Below are 22,244 nucleotides of genomic sequence, written 5' to 3'. Positions count from 1 at the left end.
CCAATCTACAAGGAGTCCACCATTTCACAGAGAAAAAGATTATTTACGAATGGAAAACATTAAGTACAGCTGTCAGTCTTCCAAAGTGTGGACGTCCCAGCAGGTTCAGCTCAAGGTCAAACCATCCAAAACTCAGGAAAACAGTAAATTTAATGGCAAACTGGTTTGAAAAGGACTGAACCAGTATGGCTTGTGTGGAAGTGTTGCAGAAGACAGCCTCTTCTGTCTAAAAAGAACATGACAGCACATCTTACACACCCTGCCAGAAGCCTGATCTTTGGTCTTGTTCTCATTATGTTCTTGTGGTTCTGGTTTGGGACATCTTGGAAGTGGAAGTGCTTATTGTGGGAAGGCATGAAGCAAACAGCTGTCACTGGTGCGTTCCCGTTGCTGCGAAATGTTCAAAAAAAAGTTTTAAAAAACAGCTGATGGAGGTAAGAGAAGTTCCAAACCTTATGGAACTCATGGGGCATTCACAACCCTGCTCTGCCAAGGAGGAAATTCCTCATTAAGTATGACCAGTATGTACGTTACACACCCATAACCACAACGCCTCATAGCTGCCAAGCACGGAGGCGGAGGGATGATGATGTGGGCTTGCTCTACAGCAACAGGACCTGGACCCCTTGCAGTCATTTAGTGGACCATGAACTCCTCTGGATACAAAGTGTTCAGATGGGAGTCACTCTGACAGCTGAATTGAAAGCAACTGAACCAAGAGGAGGCTAAATGATGACGAGGAGGGGCCCTATGACGGAGCCTGGGTAGCACCATGGTAACGGGAGACATTTTCATACCTGTTAATGAGGTATGATGCACTCCAAGTGACTGTTTGTTATGACCCAGCGGTCTAGGGGTAAGAGCCGCAACACAAAACAAATGTGCCAGACTGAAAAGAGAATTGGGAAACTTTATTGTCCCACAGCAAAATAAAAGGAATCCATGCAGGCCCAATTGGACAGGCAGGTGGTGCAGAAAAACCAAATACTAGAACAGAAGTCATTTTAACCACAAACACAATCAAGCTCCTTTAACCCAGGTCATTAAACAATCAAAACAAACAGCAAAGATCCAAAGCTACACAAAAGCCAACAATACTACAGACAAGGCCTTTAAAAGGCTTTTCAAAAACCAACCACCAAAAACCAGTCTGAAAGGGGGCAAGCTGTCGCCACCTCACAGCTGCCCCAGAATGAAGAACTTGGTGCTCTTTTATCCTGGATTGGAGAGGTGTCGTGTCCTCATTGGAGCAGAGGTCAGCCACTCAGAGATGCCGATGAGACCAGGTGATGTGGAGGATCCAATCGCAGCCAAAGGGAGGCCAGATGATGGTTTCCAGGCTGAATGAAAACGGGTTGATGAGAAATTGGGGGCAGCTGTAACAATGTTTACTGGAATGTAAAGTACTGTGGTGACAGCACTGCAAAAACCAGTCCTGCTAACCAATGAGAGGAAGAGAAAGTCACGGTAAGAGGAAAACACGTGTCGGTGCAAAGCGGTTAACCTCTCCTTCTCCTCTTGCAGGTTGGCTCCATGAACTGGCCAAGCGCCTGGGGACGCCGTACTTCCTGTCCTCCCTGACGACGCAGATCCCCGCCACAGTCAGCAGCCTCCCAGCCAACAGCAGCCAGTGGAACGTTACCGCGTCCGAGGTCGCGGGGCAGGGGACCTGGAACTCCAGCCACGATTACGGGAACGTGTCAGGGGGCGAAGTGGCGTCAGGGACGGGAGGTTCCGGGATGCTGGGCGGGGGCCCCTCCATGCGAAGCAGCTACGTCACCTCGCTCTACTTCGCTCTGAGCAGCCTGACCAGCGTGGGCTTTGGAAATGTGTCCGCCAACACGGACTCGGAGAAGATCTTCTCCATCTGCACCATGCTCATCGGAGGTAAGACCGAAGGTCCACTCTGTACGCATGTTAGAGCTCCGCCCCTCAGAAAGTGAGCTCATTATGTGGTGCCAGTGAGACCTGAACAAGCAGCTGTGCACATTTTGTTCCGTCCCTCCTCACTCTGGTGACAAACAATAGCTGCTCAGACCTGCATGCAGAAGCAGCCTCTGGCTTTCTCATTACTCTCACTTTGCTGATTGAGAGATTTCATTACATGTCTGGCTGTGCTTTTGTTTCTCTGTTATGAGGATAAATTTAAAAAAAAAAAAAAAAAGGGGGGTTTAAATTACAGCTGCAGAAAAATGTGGCCTTGAGCCATAAAACATAATTAGTTTTGATGCATAAAATAGATTTATAGCTGGATTTTGTCAAGCTCGTGTGTCTGCTTTTGTGTCTTGGACTTGAACTAGAAATGTCTGATATTTTATAATATAAAAGATTAATAAAAGCTTATTTTTCTGTCTAAAAACTGATACTTTGCTCCAACTTAAGTCCTGACTATGTCCCAGAGATAATACAGATAGATATTCTAGTGATGGATTGTTTTATATGTTTAGTCATCCTTTATTTTTACAGCTTGGGGCTGCACGGTGGCGCAGTGGTTAGCACTGTGGCCTCACAGCAAGATGGTCACTGGTTCGATCCTTGGCTGGTTTGGTCAGTAGCCTTTCTGTGTGGAGTTTGCATGTTCTCCCCGTGTATGCGTGGGTTCTCTCCGGGTACTCCGGCTTCCTCCCACCATCCAAACACATGCATGATAGGTTAATTGGTCACTCTAAATTGCCCCTAGGAATGAGTGTGAGCATGCGTGGTTGTTCATCTCGCTGTGTGGCTCTGCGATGGACTGGCGAGCTGTCCAGGGTGTACCCTGCCTGTCGCCCAAAGCCAGCTGGGATAGGCTCCAGCTTCCCCACGACCCTGAATTGGAATAAGCGGTTTGGGAAATGAATGAATGAATGAACTATAGTCTGTGTATAACAAACAGTCGGAGCCTCGGTAACGTCAACCGTAGGTTTCTGAAGAGCTGAATTGAAGCTCATTGGGCAGTTCCTACCATCACCATCTGGGCAGCGTCACGTGTCTGGGCTGTGAGCGTGGGAGTGGAAGATTCACATTTATCAAAATCCAACCTGCCTGTAGCTAAGAGCTAACCATGCTAACCTGTAGCTAGCAGGAGCTAACCAGCTAATGGAGGTAAGTGGGCTAAAGCTAAGTCATGCTGTTAAACCTGGGGTAGGTAATGTTTGGGAAAGTGAAAGTGGTGCCCTGTCTTGACTCCTCCCCCTGGTCTTGGCTCCTCCCCCTGGCTTGGCTCCTCCCCCTCTGGTTCTGCTCCTTGCGTGATGCAAGGCTTTCTTTATTCGCACCAACGAATGTTTAGCGAGAGGAGGCAAATAAACCGAGCCAGGTCGGGAAATCCTTCCTGCATTTTCTTAGCCATGTTTGCCTTCCGAGTTTCTTCTTCATTACTTTGCATTTTCATCCTAACACGCTGTTTATATGTAGGGTGTGGTTATCAGGTATGCGCTGCTGGAGGGGGAGGAGGGGAGCCGGGAGAAGAAGCTTACGGAATATAAGAAATGAACAACTCCATTTGGGTCTGAACGTTTGGATTGGTCAGAGTTTTTACAGATTTACAGTAAACTGAGGGGTCTAACTATATTTCTTATTGTTCATGATTACAGAATGTATAGACTACTATCAACATTACCTACCCCAGCTTTGACTGGCTACAAACCGCGGTTGTTATATATTCCTCCTCCTTGAAGAGGGTATTGGGTACCTGTCAATCAAAAGGACCCACCCCTAAATTTGCAATTTCAATATAAAATTACTTCTAAACAAAAGAGTTATTAAAAAAAATTTTTTTAAAAGATTCACTCCCTCTACAGTTGTCACTGAGGGTAAACTTGACCTTTTAATCCTAAAAGGATTTTTGTACCAGATTGTAAACATGTTTATTTCTGCTGTAAACATGTTTATTTCTGCTGCGAAGTTGGTCTTTTTAACATGGGAGTCTACGGGGATTTGCTCTGTTTTGCAGCCCCTAGTGGATGAAGGGGGAACTGCAGTTTTTGGCATTTCTGCAAAGGCTTCACTTTTAACCACTGGAGGTTGCCGCTTGAGTAAAACCCTGAGACTAAAACTACACTGTTTATATGAATGATAAGACAGCAATAAATCAGAATTAGACTTATAAATGTAATGATAAGTTGACTTTTCTGCATAAAATCTTGTGGACGACAGTGGAAAAGAAAATTCTTTTACAGGAAGGAAAAACCTCTGGGGGAGGGCTGCTGTCTCCCTCAACTAGTCCAGGTTGGAGGTAAGAAAAGAGTCCAACAGGCACTGCTGAAATGACCCCCTACATCCCCTCCTTTGACATGCAAATCCAAAACTTCCGTACATGTCTGAAAATCCACATCATGAGACCATAAAAACGTTTTAGCCAAATGTGAGCTTTATCATTGTTAGGTTTTGCACAACTCTTTTGGTAATGGAAATGCAGCTTAAAAGAGCTTTCATTCACAGTGGAGCCTGGTCATGGAGAGCTTTATATGTGAGGAGAAGACTTTTAGATTTTAAAGTTTGTCAAGAATGAGTTGAATGATGGGAACAGGCAGAAGAGGCCGAGGTAGGTCACATGACACGGAGACTGGACTGAAGAACATTGTGCAGGTCTGGATGGGGGACTGGATTCAAATCAAGATTCCATGTGATCTGTTGCTTCTTGTTGAATTAAACGACATCAAGAATTTCTTCTTTTCAAACATGTTATTTTAAGTTTTATGTTCGTCTTTTCAAACTGAGCCGGAAGTCTTTCAGTGGTGAGCTGTGTGTAACTGAGATACATGCATATCCAGTCCATGTTTTCCTGATTGTTGGACGCTTGGCTCTGCATGAGGGGGTGTCATTAGTCAGCCGGGGGGGGGTCAGTGGATCGTTCGAGGGTCTTGCGATCTGAAGAGAAATGGTAAAACATCATGTTACAGTTGATCCAGATTCCGCTGCTGCTTGTCTGAGCTCACATTTCCAACCATCCCGACCCTCTGGGACCGCTGAGTAAATATCAGAACCACTCCAGAACCCAGTCTTCAGACTGGTGCTGCAGCTCTTTGGAGGGTTTAGTTAAACATTGAATCAAATAACGGGATGGTTTTCATCTTTAGTGGGCTTGATGACTATTACAGGGTCTTTCCAGGTCTCCAGTCCTCACTAAGACCAAAAAACTGGACCACATCAGTCCAGTTCTGAGGTCTTTACACTGGCTGCTGGTCCATAAAGCTCTAAATGGTACAGGACCATTCAGGGACGTCGTGATCCAGTATGAGCCTACCAGACCCCTCAGATCATCTGCATCTAGTCTGTCAGAACCAGATGTAGAGTCTCCTTTCAGCTTCTATGCTCCACATCTTGAAGAAACTCCCAGAGAGCCTCAGAATCACCTGGAACATCCAGTTAAAGACCCTCCTGTCCTCTCAGCTGCATTGGAATAGTTTTTACTGGAAAGTGTCTTTTAAGCTTGATTTTTTTTTTAACTTTTTCATGTTTTTATTAGTTTTTATCTGATGTTGTCTTTTTCCTTCCTCTTGTTTTTCATTTTAAATGATGTTTCTTACTTTCTGGTTATTTCTATCTCTGTAAAGCTTTTTGAATCAGCCTGTTGTTGAGTTATGCTGCATAAATAAACTCATCTTGTCTGTGTTTTGTGTTCGTTTGTTGCGTCCATCTTGAGTGGAGTCCATCCATCCCGTGTCTTTGCCCATTTAGTTCTGTGTTTCTCTTTATGTTTATCTAAACATAAAATCTTTGTTAAGTTCTCCCAGCTCATTTTCCTGCGTCTGGGTCCTCAGTTCTTGTCTTCAACCAAGGATTCTAACACACAGGAGACGAAGCAGACCAGAGAGGACAAAGGGAAGTCAAAACAGGATTTTACACTCTTAAATGAAAACAGATTAATGCTAATTAAAAGCCATCTCAGCCACTGGGAGTACCTGCAGGGCAAGAAGTTGGACAACTTGCTTGATAATTTGCGGATCATCATCATGAGGGAGAAGAAGAATTAGTCGTGCATGTAGAACTATTTTGCTTACCAGTGAAATAAAAAGAAGAATGAAATTCGATTTTTAAAAAAAATGTAATTTATTACAGGCTTTGTAGTTAATTAATCTCAATTAATCGTATTTTAATCACATAATAAAATTTGCCCCAAAGGCAACATTTTTTTTCATCGAAATGGATTTTGAGCAATTGTTAAATCAAATATGAGTAAAAGAGATTAATACAATAAACTCAAACTTTGTTAATGTCTGGATAAATTTATTAACTTTGAAACAGTACAAAAGAAATAAGAAACTTAATGGGGGGGAGAGGGAGGTGTTGCTTACCGTAACAGAGAAGAGAAAACTACACATTATTTTAATGTTTCTCACCAAGAGTCCCTGATACCGCCAGAAAAAGATGCTAGGCCTGTTGATGCTCATTTTGTCTTTAAACTCACTGAAGCGTCTGAAACAACGCTAGATATAGCGCCAATGTGGCAAAGTTAGTAGCGAAGTAGTTTGTGCATCAGCGGACCAGGAAATTGTGCTCTAATAAAAAGGTTCTGCAATTAAATGTTATTTTTTAAAATGCATTAATGTTTCTGTAATTAATCGTAATAGACATGTTAAAGTCCCCCCCTAATAAAAACATAACAGAAGAAAATCAAGTTAAATGTGTTTATCAGGGATAAAGCCTAGACATGCAGCTGATGTTGTGCATTAGGTGCATGTAGCATTATGCTAATACACTATTCTCACTTTAAAATCCACTGGTGCCAATTATTTTATGTTCTGGTGGATCTGTTCCAGCTTCTCTCTCATTCTGCTGTCAATCCCTGCACAAGCCCTGAGTTAGACCCAGATCAGGTCTAACAGAAACACTCATCCCTGCATGGTGTCTCAGCGGAGACGTGAGCGGGCAGATCAGTGGGTTTATTTATGCAGTGAGGAGGTCAGACTGTAAATCAGCTTGTGTATTTTTTATTTTTCTTCTTTTTCAAATATGTATCTCTAAAGTTTTCTGGTTTTCAGAGCCCAGGTTCAGCTTCTATGTTCAGCTGAAGGGAGGAAAAATGTGTTTAGTTAAGATGTTCAGGATTTAAATAGAGAGTCTCCAAAGACAAAGATGCTAACAGATGCTTTGTGCTGACCTGGAATTGTTTTCTCCTCGTCTTCCCCGCAGAGCAAATAAAACCAAATTCCAACTTTTTAAAAACAACCCAACATATCAAAGTTAAAAATAAGTCCACGCCCCTCTCCTCTGTCCACAGCACTGATGCACGCAGTGGTGTTCGGTAACGTGACGGCCATCATCCAGAGGATGTACTCGCGCCGCTCGCTGTACCACACCCGCACCAAGGACCTAAAGGATTTCATCAGGGTCCACCGGCTCCCCAAAGCCTTGGAGCAGCGCATGCTGGAGTGTTTCCAGACCACCTGGTCAGTCAACAACGGGATAGACGTCAGCGAGGTGAGGAGAGAGCGTCAGTACACATGCTTATGATGACAAAATAATGCAGGCAGATTGTTGTTGTTGTTGTTGATATTAATCATAATATTAATATTTTTACAAATTGAACAGGTGAGTTAGCAGTTTTGAACATGAGAGTAAGCAGTTTTGTACATGTGAGTATGCAGTTTTGTACATGTGAGTAAGCAGTTTTGTACATGTGAGTAAGCAGTTTTAAACATGAGTTAGCAGTTTTGTACACACAAGCAAGTAGTTTTGAATACGTGAGTAAGCAGTTTTAAGAATGTGAGTAATCACTTTCAAATATGAGTAAGCAGTTTTGAACATGTGAGTAAGCAATTTTGTACATGTAAGTAAGCAGTTTTGACCGTGTGAGTAAGCAGTTTTGAACTTACGAGTAAGCAGTTTTGAACATGTGATTAAGCAGTTTTGAACATGTGATTAAGCAGTTTTGAACACGTGAGTAAACAGTTTTGAACATGTAAGTAAGTAGTTTTGACCTTGTGAGTAAGCAGTTTTGACCTTGTGAGTAAGCAGTTTTGACCTTGTGAGTAAGCAGTTTTGAACATGTGAGTAAGCAGTTTTGAACATTTGAGTAAGCAGTTTTGAACATGTGAGTAAGCAGTTTTGAACATGTGAGTAAGCAATTTTGTACATGTGAATAAGCAGTTTTGACCTTGTGAGTAAGCAGTTTTAAACATGTAATTAAGCAGTTTTGAACATGTGATTAAGCAGTTTTGAACACGTGAGTAAGCAGTTTTGAACATGTAAGTAAGTAGTTTTGACCTTGTGAGTAAGCAGTTTTGACCTTGTGAGTAAGCAGTTTTGACCATGTGAGTAAGCATTTTTGAACATGTGAGTAAGCAGTTTTGAACATGTGAGAAAGCAGTTTTGAACATGTGAGTAAGCATTTTTGAACATGTGAGTAAGCAATTTTATACATGTAAGTAAGCAGTTTTGACCTTGTGAGTAAGCAGTTTTGAACATGTGATTATGCAGTTTTGAACATGTAATTAAGCAATTTTGAACGCGTGAGTAAGCAGTTTTGAACATGTAAGTAAGTAGTTTTGACCTTGTGAGTAAGCAGTTTTGACCTTGTGAGTAAGCAGTTTTGAACATGTGAGTAAGCAGTTTTGAACATTTGAGTAAGCAGTTTTGAACATGTGAGTAAGCAGTTTTGAACATGTGAGAAAGCAATTTTGTACATGTGAATAAGCAGTTTTGACCTTGTGAGTAAGCAGTTTTGAACATGTGATTAAGCAGTTTTGAACATGTGAGTAAGCAGTTTTGAACACGTGAGTAAGCAGTTTTGAACATGTAAATAAGTAGTTTTGACCTTGTGAGTAAGCAGTTTTGACCTTGTGAGTAAGCAGTTTTGACCTTGTGAGTAAGCAGTTTTGAACATGTGAGTAAGCAGTTTTGAACCTGCAAGTAAGCAGTTTTGAACCTGCGAGTAAGCAGTTTTGAACATTTAAGCAGTTTTGTACATGTGAGTAAGCAGTTTTGTACATGTAAGTAAGCAGTTTTGAACATGTGAGTAAGCAGTTTTGAACATGTAAGTAAGCAATTTTGTACATGTGAATAAGCAGTTTTGACCTTGTGAGTAAGCAGTTTTGAACATGTGATTAAGCAGTTTTGAACATGTGAGTAAGCAGTTTTGAACACGTGAGTAAGCAGTTTTGAACATGTAAATAAGTAGTTTTGACCTTGTGAGTAAGCAGTTTTGACCTTGTGAGTAAGCAGTTTTGAACATGTGAGTAAGCAGTTTTCAACCTGCAAGTAAGCAGTTTTGAACATGTGAATAAGCAGTTTTGAACATGTGAGTAAGCAGTTTTGAACCTGCGAGTAAGCAGTTTTGAACATTTAAGCAGTTTTGTACATGTGAGTAAGCAGTTTTGTACATGTAAGTAAGCAGTTTTAAACATGAGTAAGCAGTTTTGTAAACACAAGCAAGTAGTTTTGAACACGTGAGTAAGCAGTTTTGAACATGTGAGTAAGCAGTTTTGAACCTGCGAGTAAGCAGTTTTGAACATTTAAGCAGTTTTGAACATGTGAGTAAGCAGTTTTGAACCTGTGAGTAAGCAGTTCTGAACATTTAAGCAGTTTTGAACATGTGAGTAAGCAATTTTGTACATGTGAGTAAGCAGTTTTGAACACGTGAGTAAGCAGTTTTGAACACGTGAGTAAGCAGTTTTGAACATGTAAATAAGTAGTTTTGACCTTGTGAGTAAGCAGTTTTGACCTTGTGAGTAAGCAGTTTTGACCTTGTGAGTAAGCAGTTTTGAACATGTGAGTAAGCAGTTTTGAACCTGCAAGTAAGCAGTTTTGAACCTGCGAGTAAGCAGTTTTGAACATTTAAGCAGTTTTGTACATGTGAGTAAGCAGTTTTGTACATGTAAGTAAGCAGTTTTGAACATGTGAGTAAGCAGTTTTGAACATGTAAGTAAGCAATTTTGTACATGTGAGTAAGCAGTTTTGAACATGTGATTAAGCAGTTTTGAACATGTGAGTAAGCAGTTTTGAACACGTGAGTAAGCAGTTTTGAACATGTAAATAAGTAGTTTTGACCTTGTGAGTAAGCAGTTTTGACCTTGTGAGTAAGCAGTTTTGAACATGTGAGTAAGCAGTTTTCAACCTGCAAGTAAGCAGTTTTGAACATGTGAATAAGCAGTTTTGAACATGTGAGTAAGCAGTTTTGAACCTGCGAGTAAGCAGTTTTGAACATTTAAGCAGTTTTGTACATGTGAGTAAGCAGTTTTGTACATGTAAGTAAGCAGTTTTAAACATGAGTAAGCAGTTTTGTACACACAAGCAAGTAGTTTTGAACACGTGAGTAAGCAGTTTTGAACATGTGAGTAAGCAGTTTTGAACCTGCGAGTAAGCAGTTTTGAACATTTAAGCAGTTTTGAACATGTGAGTAAGCAGTTTTGAACCTGTGAGTAAGCAGTTCTGAACATTTAAGCAGTTTTGAACATGTGAGTAAGCAGTTTTGAACCTGCAAGTAAGCAGTTTTGAACCTGCGAGTAAGCAGTTTTGAACATTTAAGCAGTTTTGTACATGTGAGTAAGCAGTTTTGTACATGTAAGTAAGCAGTTTTGAACATGTGAGTAAGCAGTTTTGAACATGTAAGTAAGCAATTTTGTACATGTGAATAAGCAGTTTTGACCTTGTGAGTAAGCAGTTTTGAACATGTGATTAAGCAGTTTTGAACATGTGAGTAAGCAGTTTTGAACACGTGAGTAAGCAGTTTTGAACATGTAAATAAGTAGTTTTGACCTTGTGAGTAAGCAGTTTTGACCTTGTGAGTAAGCAGTTTTGAACATGTGAGTAAGCAGTTTTCAACCTGCAAGTAAGCAGTTTTGAACATGTGAATAAGCAGTTTTGAACATGTGAGTAAGCAGTTTTGAACCTGCGAGTAAGCAGTTTTGAACATTTAAGCAGTTTTGTACATGTGAGTAAGCAGTTTTGTACATGTAAGTAAGCAGTTTTAAACATGAGTAAGCAGTTTTGTACACACAAGCAAGTAGTTTTGAACACGTGAGTAAGCAGTTTTGAACATGTGAGTAAGCAGTTTTGAACCTGCGAGTAAGCAGTTTTGAACATTTAAGCAGTTTTGAACATGTGAGTAAGCAGTTTTGAACCTGTGAGTAAGCAGTTCTGAACATTTAAGCAGTTTTGAACATGTGAGTAAGCAATTTTGTACATGTGAGTAAGCAGTTTTGAACATTTGAGTAAGCAGTTTTGAACACGTGAGTAAGCAGTTTTGAACATGTAAATAAGTAGTTTTGACCTTGTGAGTAAGCAGTTTTGACCTTGTGAGTAAGCAGTTTTGACCTTGTGAGTAAGCAGTTTTGAACATGTGAGTAAGCAGTTTTGAACCTGCAAGTAAGCAGTTTTGAACCTGCGAGTAAGCAGTTTTGAACATTTAAGCAGTTTTGTACATGTGAGTAAGCAGTTTTGTACATGTAAGTAAGCAGTTTTGAACATGTGAGTAAGCAGTTTTGAACATGTAAGTAAGCAATTTTGTACATGTGAGTAAGCAGTTTTGAACATGTGATTAAGCAGTTTTGAACATGTGAGTAAGCAGTTTTGAACACGTGAGTAAGCAGTTTTGAACATGTAAATAAGTAGTTTTTTAACCTTGTGAGTAAGCAGTTTTGACCTTGTGAGTAAGCAGTTTTGAACATGTGAGTAAGCAGTTTTCAACCTGCAAGTAAGCAGTTTTGAACATGTGAATAAGCAGTTTTGAACATGTGAGTAAGCAGTTTTGAACCTGCGAGTAAGCAGTTTTGAACATTTAAGCAGTTTTGTACATGTGAGTAAGCAGTTTTGTACATGTAAGTAAGCAGTTTTAAACATGAGTAAGCAGTTTTGTACACACAAGCAAGTAGTTTTGAACACGTGAGTAAGCAGTTTTGAACATGTGAGTAAGCAGTTTTGAACCTGCGAGTAAGCAGTTTTGAACATTTAAGCAGTTTTGAACATGTGAGTAAGCAGTTTTGAACCTGTGAGTAAGCAGTTCTGAACATTTAAGCAGTTTTGAACATGTGAGTAAGCAATTTTGTACATGTAAGTAAGCAGTTTTGACCTTGTGAATAAGCAGTTTTGAACATGTGAGTAAGCTGTTTTGAACATGTGAGTAAGCAATTTTGTACATGTAAGTGAGCAGTTTTGACCTTGTGAGTAAGCAGTTTTGAACATGTGATTAAGCAGTTTTGAACATGTGAGTAAGCAGTTTTGAACATTTGAGTAAGCAATTTTGTACATGTAAGTGAGCAGTTTTGACCTTGTGAGTAAGCAGTTTTGAACATGTGAGTAAGCAGTTTTGAACATGTGATTAAGCAGTTTTGAACATGTGAGTAAGCAGTTTTGAACATTTGAGTAAGCAATTTTGTACATGTAAGTAAGCAGTTTTGACCGTGTGAGTAAGCAGTTTTGAACATGTGAGTAAGCAGTTTTGAACATGTGAGTAAGCATTTTTGAACATGTGAGTAAGCAATTTTATACATGTAAGTAAGCAGTTTTGACCTTGTGAATAAGCAGTTTTGAACATGTGAGTAAGCAGTTTTGAACATGTGAGTAAGCAATTTTGTACATGTAAGTGAGCAGTTTTGACTTGTGAGTAAGCAGTTTTGAACATGTGAGTAAGCAGTTTTGAACATGTGATCAAGCAGTTTTGAACATTTGAGTAAGCAGTTTTGAACATTTGAGTAAGCAATTTTGTACATGTAAGTAAGCAGTTTTGACCGTGTGAGTAAGCAGTTTTGAACATGTGAGTAAGCAGTTTTTAACATGTGAGTAAGCACTTTTGAACATTTGAGTAAGCAGTTTTGAACATGTAAGTAAGTAGTTTTGACCTTGTGAGTAAGCAGTTTTGAGCTTGTGAGTAAGCAGTTTTGACCTTGTGAGTAAGCAGTTTTGAACATGTGAGTAAGCAGTTTTGAACATGTGAGTAAGCAGTTTTGAACATGTGAGTAAGCAGTTTTGAACTTGTGAGTAAGCAGTTTTGAACATGTGAGTAAGCAGTTTTGAACTTGTGAGTAAGCAGTTTTGAACCTGTGAGTAAGCAGTTTTCAACCTGCAAGTAAGCAGTTTTCAACATGTGAGTAAGCAGTTTTGAACATGTGAGTAAGCCGTTTTGAACCTGCGAGTAAGCAGTTTTGAACATGTGAGTAAGCAGTTTTGAACATGTGAGTAAGCAGTTTTGAACATGTGAGTAAGCAGTTTTGAACATGTGAGTAAGCAGTTTTGAACATGTGAGTAAGTAGTTTTGACCTTGTGAGTAAGCAGTTTTGAACATGTGAGTTATTGGAGATGTGTCCACACCATGGTGCTGAGGTGTGCAGGGGGCACACTGGGGTGTGTGGAGGAGGAAGCTCTGAGGGAACGAGATGGGGTGACGATGTGGAGGTTATGGATGGAGTTTAAACTGGAAATGGTGGAATACTGGGAGCCAGTGGAGGTGCTGTATATGGGAGTGATATGTCAATCAACTGAAAAATTCAAACAAAAGATTAAAGATGATGTTATCAAAAGAGATGAGGCTAACAGAGATATTTTTAAAGCAATATATATTGTGTATTATAATTTATTGTTTGTATTACCACTGAGTATTGAATAAGTTGTATTGTAATGGAAATAAATGTGCATTATTATTCAGAGATCCTGTGAAAGTGTTACGGTGTTAGTCATAAGGTGGTTTCCAAAAAGATGAGAGCTCAACTTCTTCCAAGACCCTTTTCGAACTTCAGAAGCTTGTTTTATTTGTTGTAATATTTGTTTTGTTGTGAAGTTTTTTAGTTCAAAATTAATTCTAATAGAGTAAAAGAAATATTAGTGATGATCTGAGCAGTTGCAGCTTATGGAAGGAAATTGGAGGAAAGACCAAAGTGGAGATATTTTCAGTTATAAATATGTAAGAAGGTTGTGAAGGAGGACAGCAGCAGTGTGCAGGATGAGGGAAGGACAGAGGTGGAAATATCCAGACTGGGTTATGGTTTTGATGCAAGACCATGGAGGATGACGCCCAGTGAGGCACGCTCAGTGATAGGGAGGAGTCGGATTAGTGGACCCTTTCCAGTGAGGGACTGGTGAACAGAGGTTAAGAGGGATTTTAATCGTTTTATGTTGTTTAATGGATTTAAAAACATGACTAAGCAAAACGGAGTGTTAGTGGCGTCTATCCCTTCCAGATTAACGTTACTTCTTGGGTGTTTCAGCGTCAGCGTTCAGACTGACAGTTGTTCAGGTAGATTAGACATCATCTGTCAAAACCAGTTCAAGACAACCCCATAAATGTTCATTATTCGTGTCAGAGCATTAAGAATAAAACGTTATGTTTTATGTGTGTTTGTATGAATTTGTTGTGATGGTTTAAGTGAAACGTTTATATATTTATGTAGGGGCAAGAAATAAGAAACAAAATGAGCAAATATAATTTTTTTAAAAAAAGTATTGAATCAAATGATGATTAATATTATCTAGCATTCCTAAAATTAATCACACAATAAAAATAAAAAAAAATCATAATTTAGAATATTTTTCATGCATTTTATCAATGGAAACTTCTCAAAGTGAGTAAAATCAGCTCATTGTTTCACTTGGACAGTCGCTGCTGATAGTTTCTAGTTTAATCAGACGTGTACGTAGTGGCGATCTATGAGCAGACCTCATTCGCTTTGTTCCAGAGCTTGATGCAGGTTTGAGACGTTCGCTTCCTCTGGTCACATGTTATGACAGCGTTTGCCAACACTTCGGCTGTTTAGTGAAGCCACAGGTCAGATCTTAGAACAAGCATGTGTTTCATGTGAACCTCCTCTGGCCTCGCAGCTGCTGAAGGACTTTCCAGACGAGCTGCGTGCCGACATCGCCATGCACCTGAACAAGGAGCTGCTGCAGCTGCCTCTGTTCGAGTCAGCCAGCCGGGGCTGCCTGCGCTCCCTCTCCCTCATCATCAAGACGTCCTTCTGCGCTCCAGGAGAGTTCCTCATCCGGCAGGGCGACGCCCTGCAGGCCATCTACTTCGTCTGCTCGGGGTCCATGGAGGTGCTGAAGGACAACACTGTGCTGGCTATACTGGGTGAGTCGGAGCAGATGTTGATGCTTATAAGCTCAACTTAACGTTGTCACCAAAACTTAGCTGGATGTGGAGAGACTGTGGAGAAGTTCTTCCTCCAGTCAGAGTCCTGCCTGCACGTTTGTGTTCAGGCACTTTTTTTTCCACCCAACTCAAAAGTTTTGACCATTCCTTAAGTGTTTACGCATCGCCCAGAAAGCAGGAAGTAAGTTCTGCACTTCATGATAAATAAATCTTATAAATATAAATCTTCCTCAAACAGCTCTTTGTCATTTCCCCGAAGAGTCTTCAGGAGCTCTTCTCCAGGATCCTTGAAGGACTTTCCAAAGCTCTTCTGTGGATGTTTTTGTCCTCTTCTGGGGTTCTGGGGAGGATCTATCCCTCCATCAGACCTGTTGCCACGGATATTTAGTCCAGTTTTTGTATCATGTGACCGCCGCCTTTTTCCCCTCTGTAAAGCGGCTCTATGATGATATGTCTAGTTTTCTGAGTTGTCTACAGTGCTATAATGTTGAATCCTCATCAGACATATGAGCGGCGTAGTTTTTTATCACCTAAACACATGTTTGAGGTTACCAGCACTCTCTACATTCGGTTTCCATGGCAACAGAAACAATTGGTTTTAGAGATTTTTTTTCTACTTTAAGGTTTTAGTGACGTCCCGGGGGAGGGACTCAGTGATTGGTTATCTTCTCTATGTTCATGAGAAGAAAGCCACGCCCACCTTCACTGCGCAGTATAACTGCTCCTATCAGTTGACCAATCAGACGCAGCCTACAGGCAGAGGGCGGAGCTTTCTCTGTTGGCTTGTTTCTGACAGAATCTGGTCTGAGAGGATCAATACAACATGAATGAAGGGATTTGTGAAAAATGTTCATTATTTCTTGTCCTTCTGGACTCGCATATTAAAATAAATTTGAGTGAAATGTGAATCATAGAGACCCTTTAAGAATGGCTTCAGTCAATGTTCTGCTAGTTAATTAAGTCAGGTGTGTTGCCACGGCTCTTGAGGAGTTACCTGCCTCTGGCCTCTGAAAATGTTTCATAATCCTCGGGACCCCCCCTGCAATGCATCTTTCAGAGGTAACCAGAACACACCTAAATGAAATAAATGGCTTGTTACCAAGCTTGCAAATAACTTAATGGGGGGGGTTGTTAACCTGAATCAGGTGTGTTGGAGTAGGAAAACTCCTGGATAGTGGGTCCTGAGGACCTGGATTGAGAAACACTGGTCTATAGGACATAACTTTCCTTACATCGTCGTATGCAGACAGTTATATTTATTTATATGGAGGTCTCTCTTCAAACCCCCCAGTCACCACCATGCAGCCCATTAGAAGCTTTCTTATATCTAAAAGGACCAACATGATCACATGATCACCCTTCTGGGTAAAACGCCCCGTTTTCCTGTTTTAAAATGTTATTCTGGGCTGTTTGCGTTCTATACATGCTAATGTTATTAGACTGCGATGAAATGAGGGCGATACTTACAGGAAATTCTGTGTGACAGAGAGGAGAATGAAAACTTCACAGCTCCCACATCAAATCTGACTATTACAATCTGACAGTCGGAGGATTAGTGGAGATGAAGAACTGTGGGACACTGATTCACTTCTAATGAAGCTGAGAACTCTTAATGTGAGGAATATTCCAGTAAGAACCAGCTGTGTGTGTGTGTGTGTGTGTGTGTGTGTGTGTGTGTGTGTGTGTGTGTGTGTGTGTGTGTGTGTGTGTGTGTGTGTGTGTGTGTGTGTGTGTGTGTGTGTGTGTGTGTGTGTGTGAAGCTTTAATAGCAAATGCTGTGAGTGAAGAATGGACTTCAGAGAGGAGAGAGAAAGATGGTCTGTCACTTCAGTGATTGCAGTTGAAATGATTTCACCAGGCTGGGTTTGCTTCCATGCAATCAGAGCAGCAGAGCAACTCGGTCTGGGTTTTAATGGAAATTAGGTTGATGAGGGGAAAAAGAAAGAGATGAAGAGGAGGAGGGAAGGACTTTATGACAGATGTGTGTGTGTGTGTCAGACATCATGGAGGGCAGGGCTGAGAGCGAGCTGCTGCTTTCACATCGCTGTTCAACAAAGAGTTGAGGTTTCCTGCAGCGTTGATCCTGAAAGGATCCCTCTTCCACTGCGAGAGTCCTCTATCACACCTCACATACGGCCGAATGAAGATGCTGAAGAGATACAGCAGTGATTTAGGATGTTTGTAGGCAGTCTGATGCTTGGCTTTGCTGATGCTTATCTGTGCTGCAAATAGAATTCATTTATAGCTTCATCCCTCCAGCATCATATGCAGAAATGTGAAAGAGACAAAACAATTGCAAAGTTTAGGGGGAAAAAATTACAATAATCTGGTCCTTATCAGGTCTTATCAGGCTCAACATGACTAACTTTATCATTCAGGTTAACCAGTTAATGATTTAAAAGCAGCTCTAACTAGTTTTAACTAGTTTTCTTGCTACTGCAGATACTTACAGCATCTCAGACTGAAATACAGGCTGTATTATGTGACCACAGGTAATGAATGAGTGGGAACAAAATGTCATTCTTTTGTGTCCTAATTTATTTGATTTCTTCTTCCTTTTTTTTATTTTATTTTCATTTTTTTTACAGCCTGTATATGTATATGTACATGTATATGCAAATGTATATTTTAATTCAACTTTAAAGACACATCAGTTTAAGCTAATTCATAAGAAATAGCCTAAGAGAAACCAACAGATGACATCAAATTGGGTATATATATATATATATATATATATATATATATATATATATATATATATATATATATATATATATATATATATGATGTATTTGTATATAAATGTATATGTAGTGTGTGTATATGTACATTCATCCTCATATGTATTCATCCCCTTTCATTAAAGAAAAAGCTGAATTTACAACAGTCACTCAAATAACTGGAGACTTAAAAAAGGAACTGTTGCTAAATTGTAATTTAGTGATATAAGACGCTTTTTTTTTTTTTTTTTTTTAATTTAATTGGGTTGGAAAAGAAAAAGAAAACAAACAAATGTGTCCTGGACAAATGAGAGACTTTTCTGTTGAACAGTGGGACAAAATACCTGTCAACAGGTGCAAAAGTCTGACTGAGAGGAACAGAAAACACCTGACTGGAGCGGAAACATTAAACGATTGTTCAACTAAATATTACTTTATGACTGATGTAACGTATATAATTTTATGATATTTGGTTTTTTTTCTTGATTATGTTTCTGTTGAAGCAGAATTATAAAATAAAGTAATGATTTTCATAAAATCTTTATTATTTGGTTAATTTTAGCTTATTTCACAGGCAGCTGTTTTTTCCTTCTTCAATGGGAAATATGACGACTGTATATGTACATGTATATGTGTATGTATATGTATATGCACATGTACACGTATATGTATGTGTATATGTGTATGAGTGGGTGTTTTGGATAAAAAGTCCTTTATCAACAATTGATTGGATTGATTCATTTATAACCTAAATGAACTTTTGAATTAGTGAGAAATTTTCTGGAAGCTTAGAATCTCAGCAGTTACTTATTTTCTCATTATTGGGACATAAATCTGGTCTCTCCTTCATGTCCTCCTGTCTGTCTGAGGATCCTTTTTTCAATCTCTTTTTGTTTCTTTATCTTCTGCTTTGTGAGCACAAGCTGTATGCTTTCGCTAAATGTAAAGTGCAACTGAAATCTCTGTAAAATATAGAAAGCATTCAACATTTGTCCAAACCAAACACCCACAAAAAGGTGACATGTTGGAATTGTCTGAGCGGCAGTGGCTTAAATGATTGAGAAGACCCTGGGAAATCATTTTCTGGAGGGTGTGAACAGATATACGAGTGTGATTGTGCAAGTCTGCACAGTTGTGACAGATTTAATTTCTGACTCCAGTTCGGGGTAAAGATTCCCTTCATGTACAGAGCTAAACATAAATGACAGGTGTAACGTTGTAGTTTTCAGTGTGTGTGTGTGTGTGTGTGTGTGTGTGTGTGTGTGTGTGTGTGTGCGCGCCCACTGGGCTTTGTGAGATGGTGTGATCATGCAGTATGTTGTCTCTGGTCTCTGGGGATGTGAAGCTGGAGCTCGGTACCCGTGAAACCTGATAATAAACAAGACTGATGCTGTGAGTCAGACTGCGTGGAACCACAAATATAAATAGTACCAGTTTTTCCAAACTACACATGTTGATTATATTTGCACAGTTTGTACAATCAGTGCACACGAGTTTGAGCAGTAACATGTAAAACTACAATGGTGCTTTCAGTAAAAACAAGACAAAGAACTAAAAAAAAAAAAAAAATGAACAAAATCCATGATCTCCATCTGCTGTGTGGTTGTTGTTTGGTCTAAAACTTCTGACTGAAAGAAGTTTAAAGCCCCACGAGTATGAAAATTACTCCCATCTAGCGATTTGGTAACTGAATGCAAACAACTGAGCGGTGCTCTCTGGCGCCTTGCCATTTAAGTGTATTATCACACCTACCGACGCTGCGGAGAGTCACAGATGTGAAAACATCAACATTTTGCACAAGTTGGAGTCCCGTCGTGCGATGAGCTCCATGTATTTGGCATCAAGCTACTGCTAATAGCTAATTGCTGCTAATAGCTAATGTCAAGGCGTGAAATCGTGTGACAGGAGGGAGGACCTCAACCCTCGCCTTCCCTGAACAAATCAGCTGAAATAATTAATAAAATACGACGAAAAACTCTTAGAAAATATGTCACACACGGTGGCCTGCTGGTACGACGTCTGCGAAGAGTAACATCAACTGCAAACTGCTGCAATGGAGCTTTTTCACTGTAGGCTAACTAGCATGTTAGCATCTCTGCTCGGGCTGGGTATCACTTCAAATTTCAAGAATCGAGAATTTGATTCCAATTCTGAAAATTTAGAATTGATTATCACAATTGGATCTGATTTGTCCTGATCTAATATGGTTTTAGGTAGGTATCATTTTATTTATTTATTTATTATTTACATGACTGTGTTGTTATATGCAACATACTAATACTAGTATTATATTGACATTCAACAACAAATTAATGAAGTATTGGAAGTTAAAGATGGCTGTAAGGAGCAGTTCCCTTCCCAGAATGACTGAAGTTTAATTTTCAGATTTTCTTTCACCGCCTGGTTCATGTTTGGACTTCTTCAGAGAGATGTTTGCGAGACACCAACGTAGTGCAGTTCCGCTACTTTCATTAGCCGCCTGAAGCCCTCATTTTCATCAACAAAATATGGGCGCATATCCCTTCAAATGAAGCCCAGAGAACAAGTAGAATTGGCTGGTACTTGTAAAGTTTTCTTGAGTTTATCTGTTGCGTCCCGGTGGACGGCTTAGACATGAGATCTTGGTGATGTCTCAACATGTGGTTCCTCAGGTTTGTCGTATTTCCGCAAAATTTCTCCTTTATTTGTCATGTCTTGTAAAATTGCTATACTTCTGTCGAGTTCGTCTTTCTGTGTGTCTTTTCTGAGTCCGAAATGTTTCCAGATCTCAAACGATTAAACGTTTCGGGCATTTTCAAAGCCGGGGCTTGGCTAACAATGCTAGTACCAGACGCAATGTTCAGTCACTCTATTAAAGTCTTCATATGAAGCGCTTATGCGCAAATTCAAGGACACCGCAAAAAGGTTAAATTTCACGGGGGTAAAAATTTCTATAAAAGATTATCTTTGGACTTACGAATCAATCTTTAGGAATTAATATGAAAATCGATTCAGAATTGTTGAATCGATCTTTTCAACACACCTCTAAATTCTGCTGTTTTAATTCTGTTTACAGCAAGTAACAGAAAATGATGCAACTCAAACTGGAGGATAAATTAGCTGCTGGACTACCTATCCTGTTTCTAACATAACGCCATCACACATGGGGATTCATGGCTTAAAAGTTTGTCCGCTTTTGGCTACCGTATTTAAAGATGGCAATGCAACATGTATGAACAACTCATTCTAAGCTACGAGAACGCTTTTATTTCAATCAATCAATTAAACTTTATTTATGAAGCACTTTTCCAACATAAAATATGTGACTCAAAGCACTTTACAGTTTAAAATCAGACATAAAGGAAACACACAGACAGACACATTATATAAAAAGATACCCACAACCCCTCTTTTTAGATACATCTAAATGAGAGAGGTAAGTGCATTTGGATGTGATTATGATAAAACTTTGGTAAAATACATCTTTATGTAAGCAATTCTTGATTTTTGCTGATAAAAAGCCAAAAAAAAAATCACAAACTGCACCTTTAAAGAACTTTCTGAATAAAATCTGGTAACATCCAGAGCTAATCCCTCCTGTCAATTCAGAGATTTTTGGAAAAAACCTCGCCATTATTTGAGCAAACATACGGCAGAGAGAGGCGTCATATTAGTGCCAAACAGACGTCTAATTGGAAAGTGTGTTCAGAGAAACTGTCACACCTGTGATAGCAGCTTAGAATAATTTTCTCAGCTGGCTTTCTCACAGGGTGAAATCTCATTTCCTCAGGATGTGCCTCAAGGCTTTTGTAACACTAATCCAGCAACCAGGTTTTCTGCGGTGTGTTTGTGCGAATGTGTAACATGATGGATGGGAGACGAGGGAGAAACGGGGAGAACTTTGGTGGTTACAGCAAAAAAAAGATGTACGTGTTCATCTAAAGGTCAGGATGTATTACACCCAGAGCGTGCCTGCATTTATGTGTCGCTCTGTCTGAAATGAAGTGGATTTTACCCTAAAATGCCAAGCCCCCAGCCCACAGTTGATCTTGATCATGACACACACACATGCACACATCAGCAGACGGCATACAGGGCTGGTGTTTAATAATGAATAGACTTTGCATTATTAAAACAACTTGCTTATTAATGCTGAAGTTTTCAGGAGCCCAGGAGCTCCTCACATGTTGCCCTTTCACTTCCCGCGATGAATGCAATGTTCTTTCAGGAATTAGACCGTGTCCAGGTTGATGATAAAATTGTTCATCTCAAAACTGGCTTCTCTGGCCATAAATACTTGTCTGAGAGCCAAAGAACACATAACTGTGAACCAAACACACACACACACACACACACAAACAGCAATTAGCAGTGTTTCCGGCTGCTAGAGAACATTTTATCAGTGCTAATCTCTTCACCGCTACAAACTGAGACTTTACAATGTCAACACTAAATGAGCGAAGCTGATTATTTAAGGCAGGAAACACAGCAGACGTGCAAAACTGTTTTTCTCTTGATCATTTCTGGTGTTACAGCTGGGG

At 39.9% G+C, this 22,244-nt stretch overlaps 1 protein-coding gene across 1 annotated transcript in view; it reads left to right on the top strand.

Moving 5' to 3' along the window:
- Positions 1-22,244, top strand: part of kcnh3 (potassium voltage-gated channel, subfamily H (eag-related), member 3) — a gene marked incomplete at both ends in the record, with an annotated part of 246,651 nt that overhangs the window by 205,411 nt on the left and 18,996 nt on the right. The window contains 3 exons of the mRNA XM_079253829.1: positions 1,525-1,887; positions 7,205-7,404; positions 14,734-14,983. Of these exons, the coding sequence (XP_079109955.1) occupies positions 1,525-1,887; positions 7,205-7,404; positions 14,734-14,983 (813 nt within the window). The remainder of the gene's footprint in view (positions 1-1,524; positions 1,888-7,204; positions 7,405-14,733; positions 14,984-22,244) is intronic.

Source organism: Telmatherina bonti, assembly GCF_933228915.1.
Source record: "Telmatherina bonti genome assembly, chromosome: 15".
Taxonomy (NCBI): domain Eukaryota; kingdom Metazoa; phylum Chordata; class Actinopteri; order Atheriniformes; family Telmatherinidae; genus Telmatherina; species Telmatherina bonti.
The sequence above is the reverse complement of the archived record's forward strand: the minus strand, read 5'-3'. Positions and strand labels throughout refer to the sequence as shown.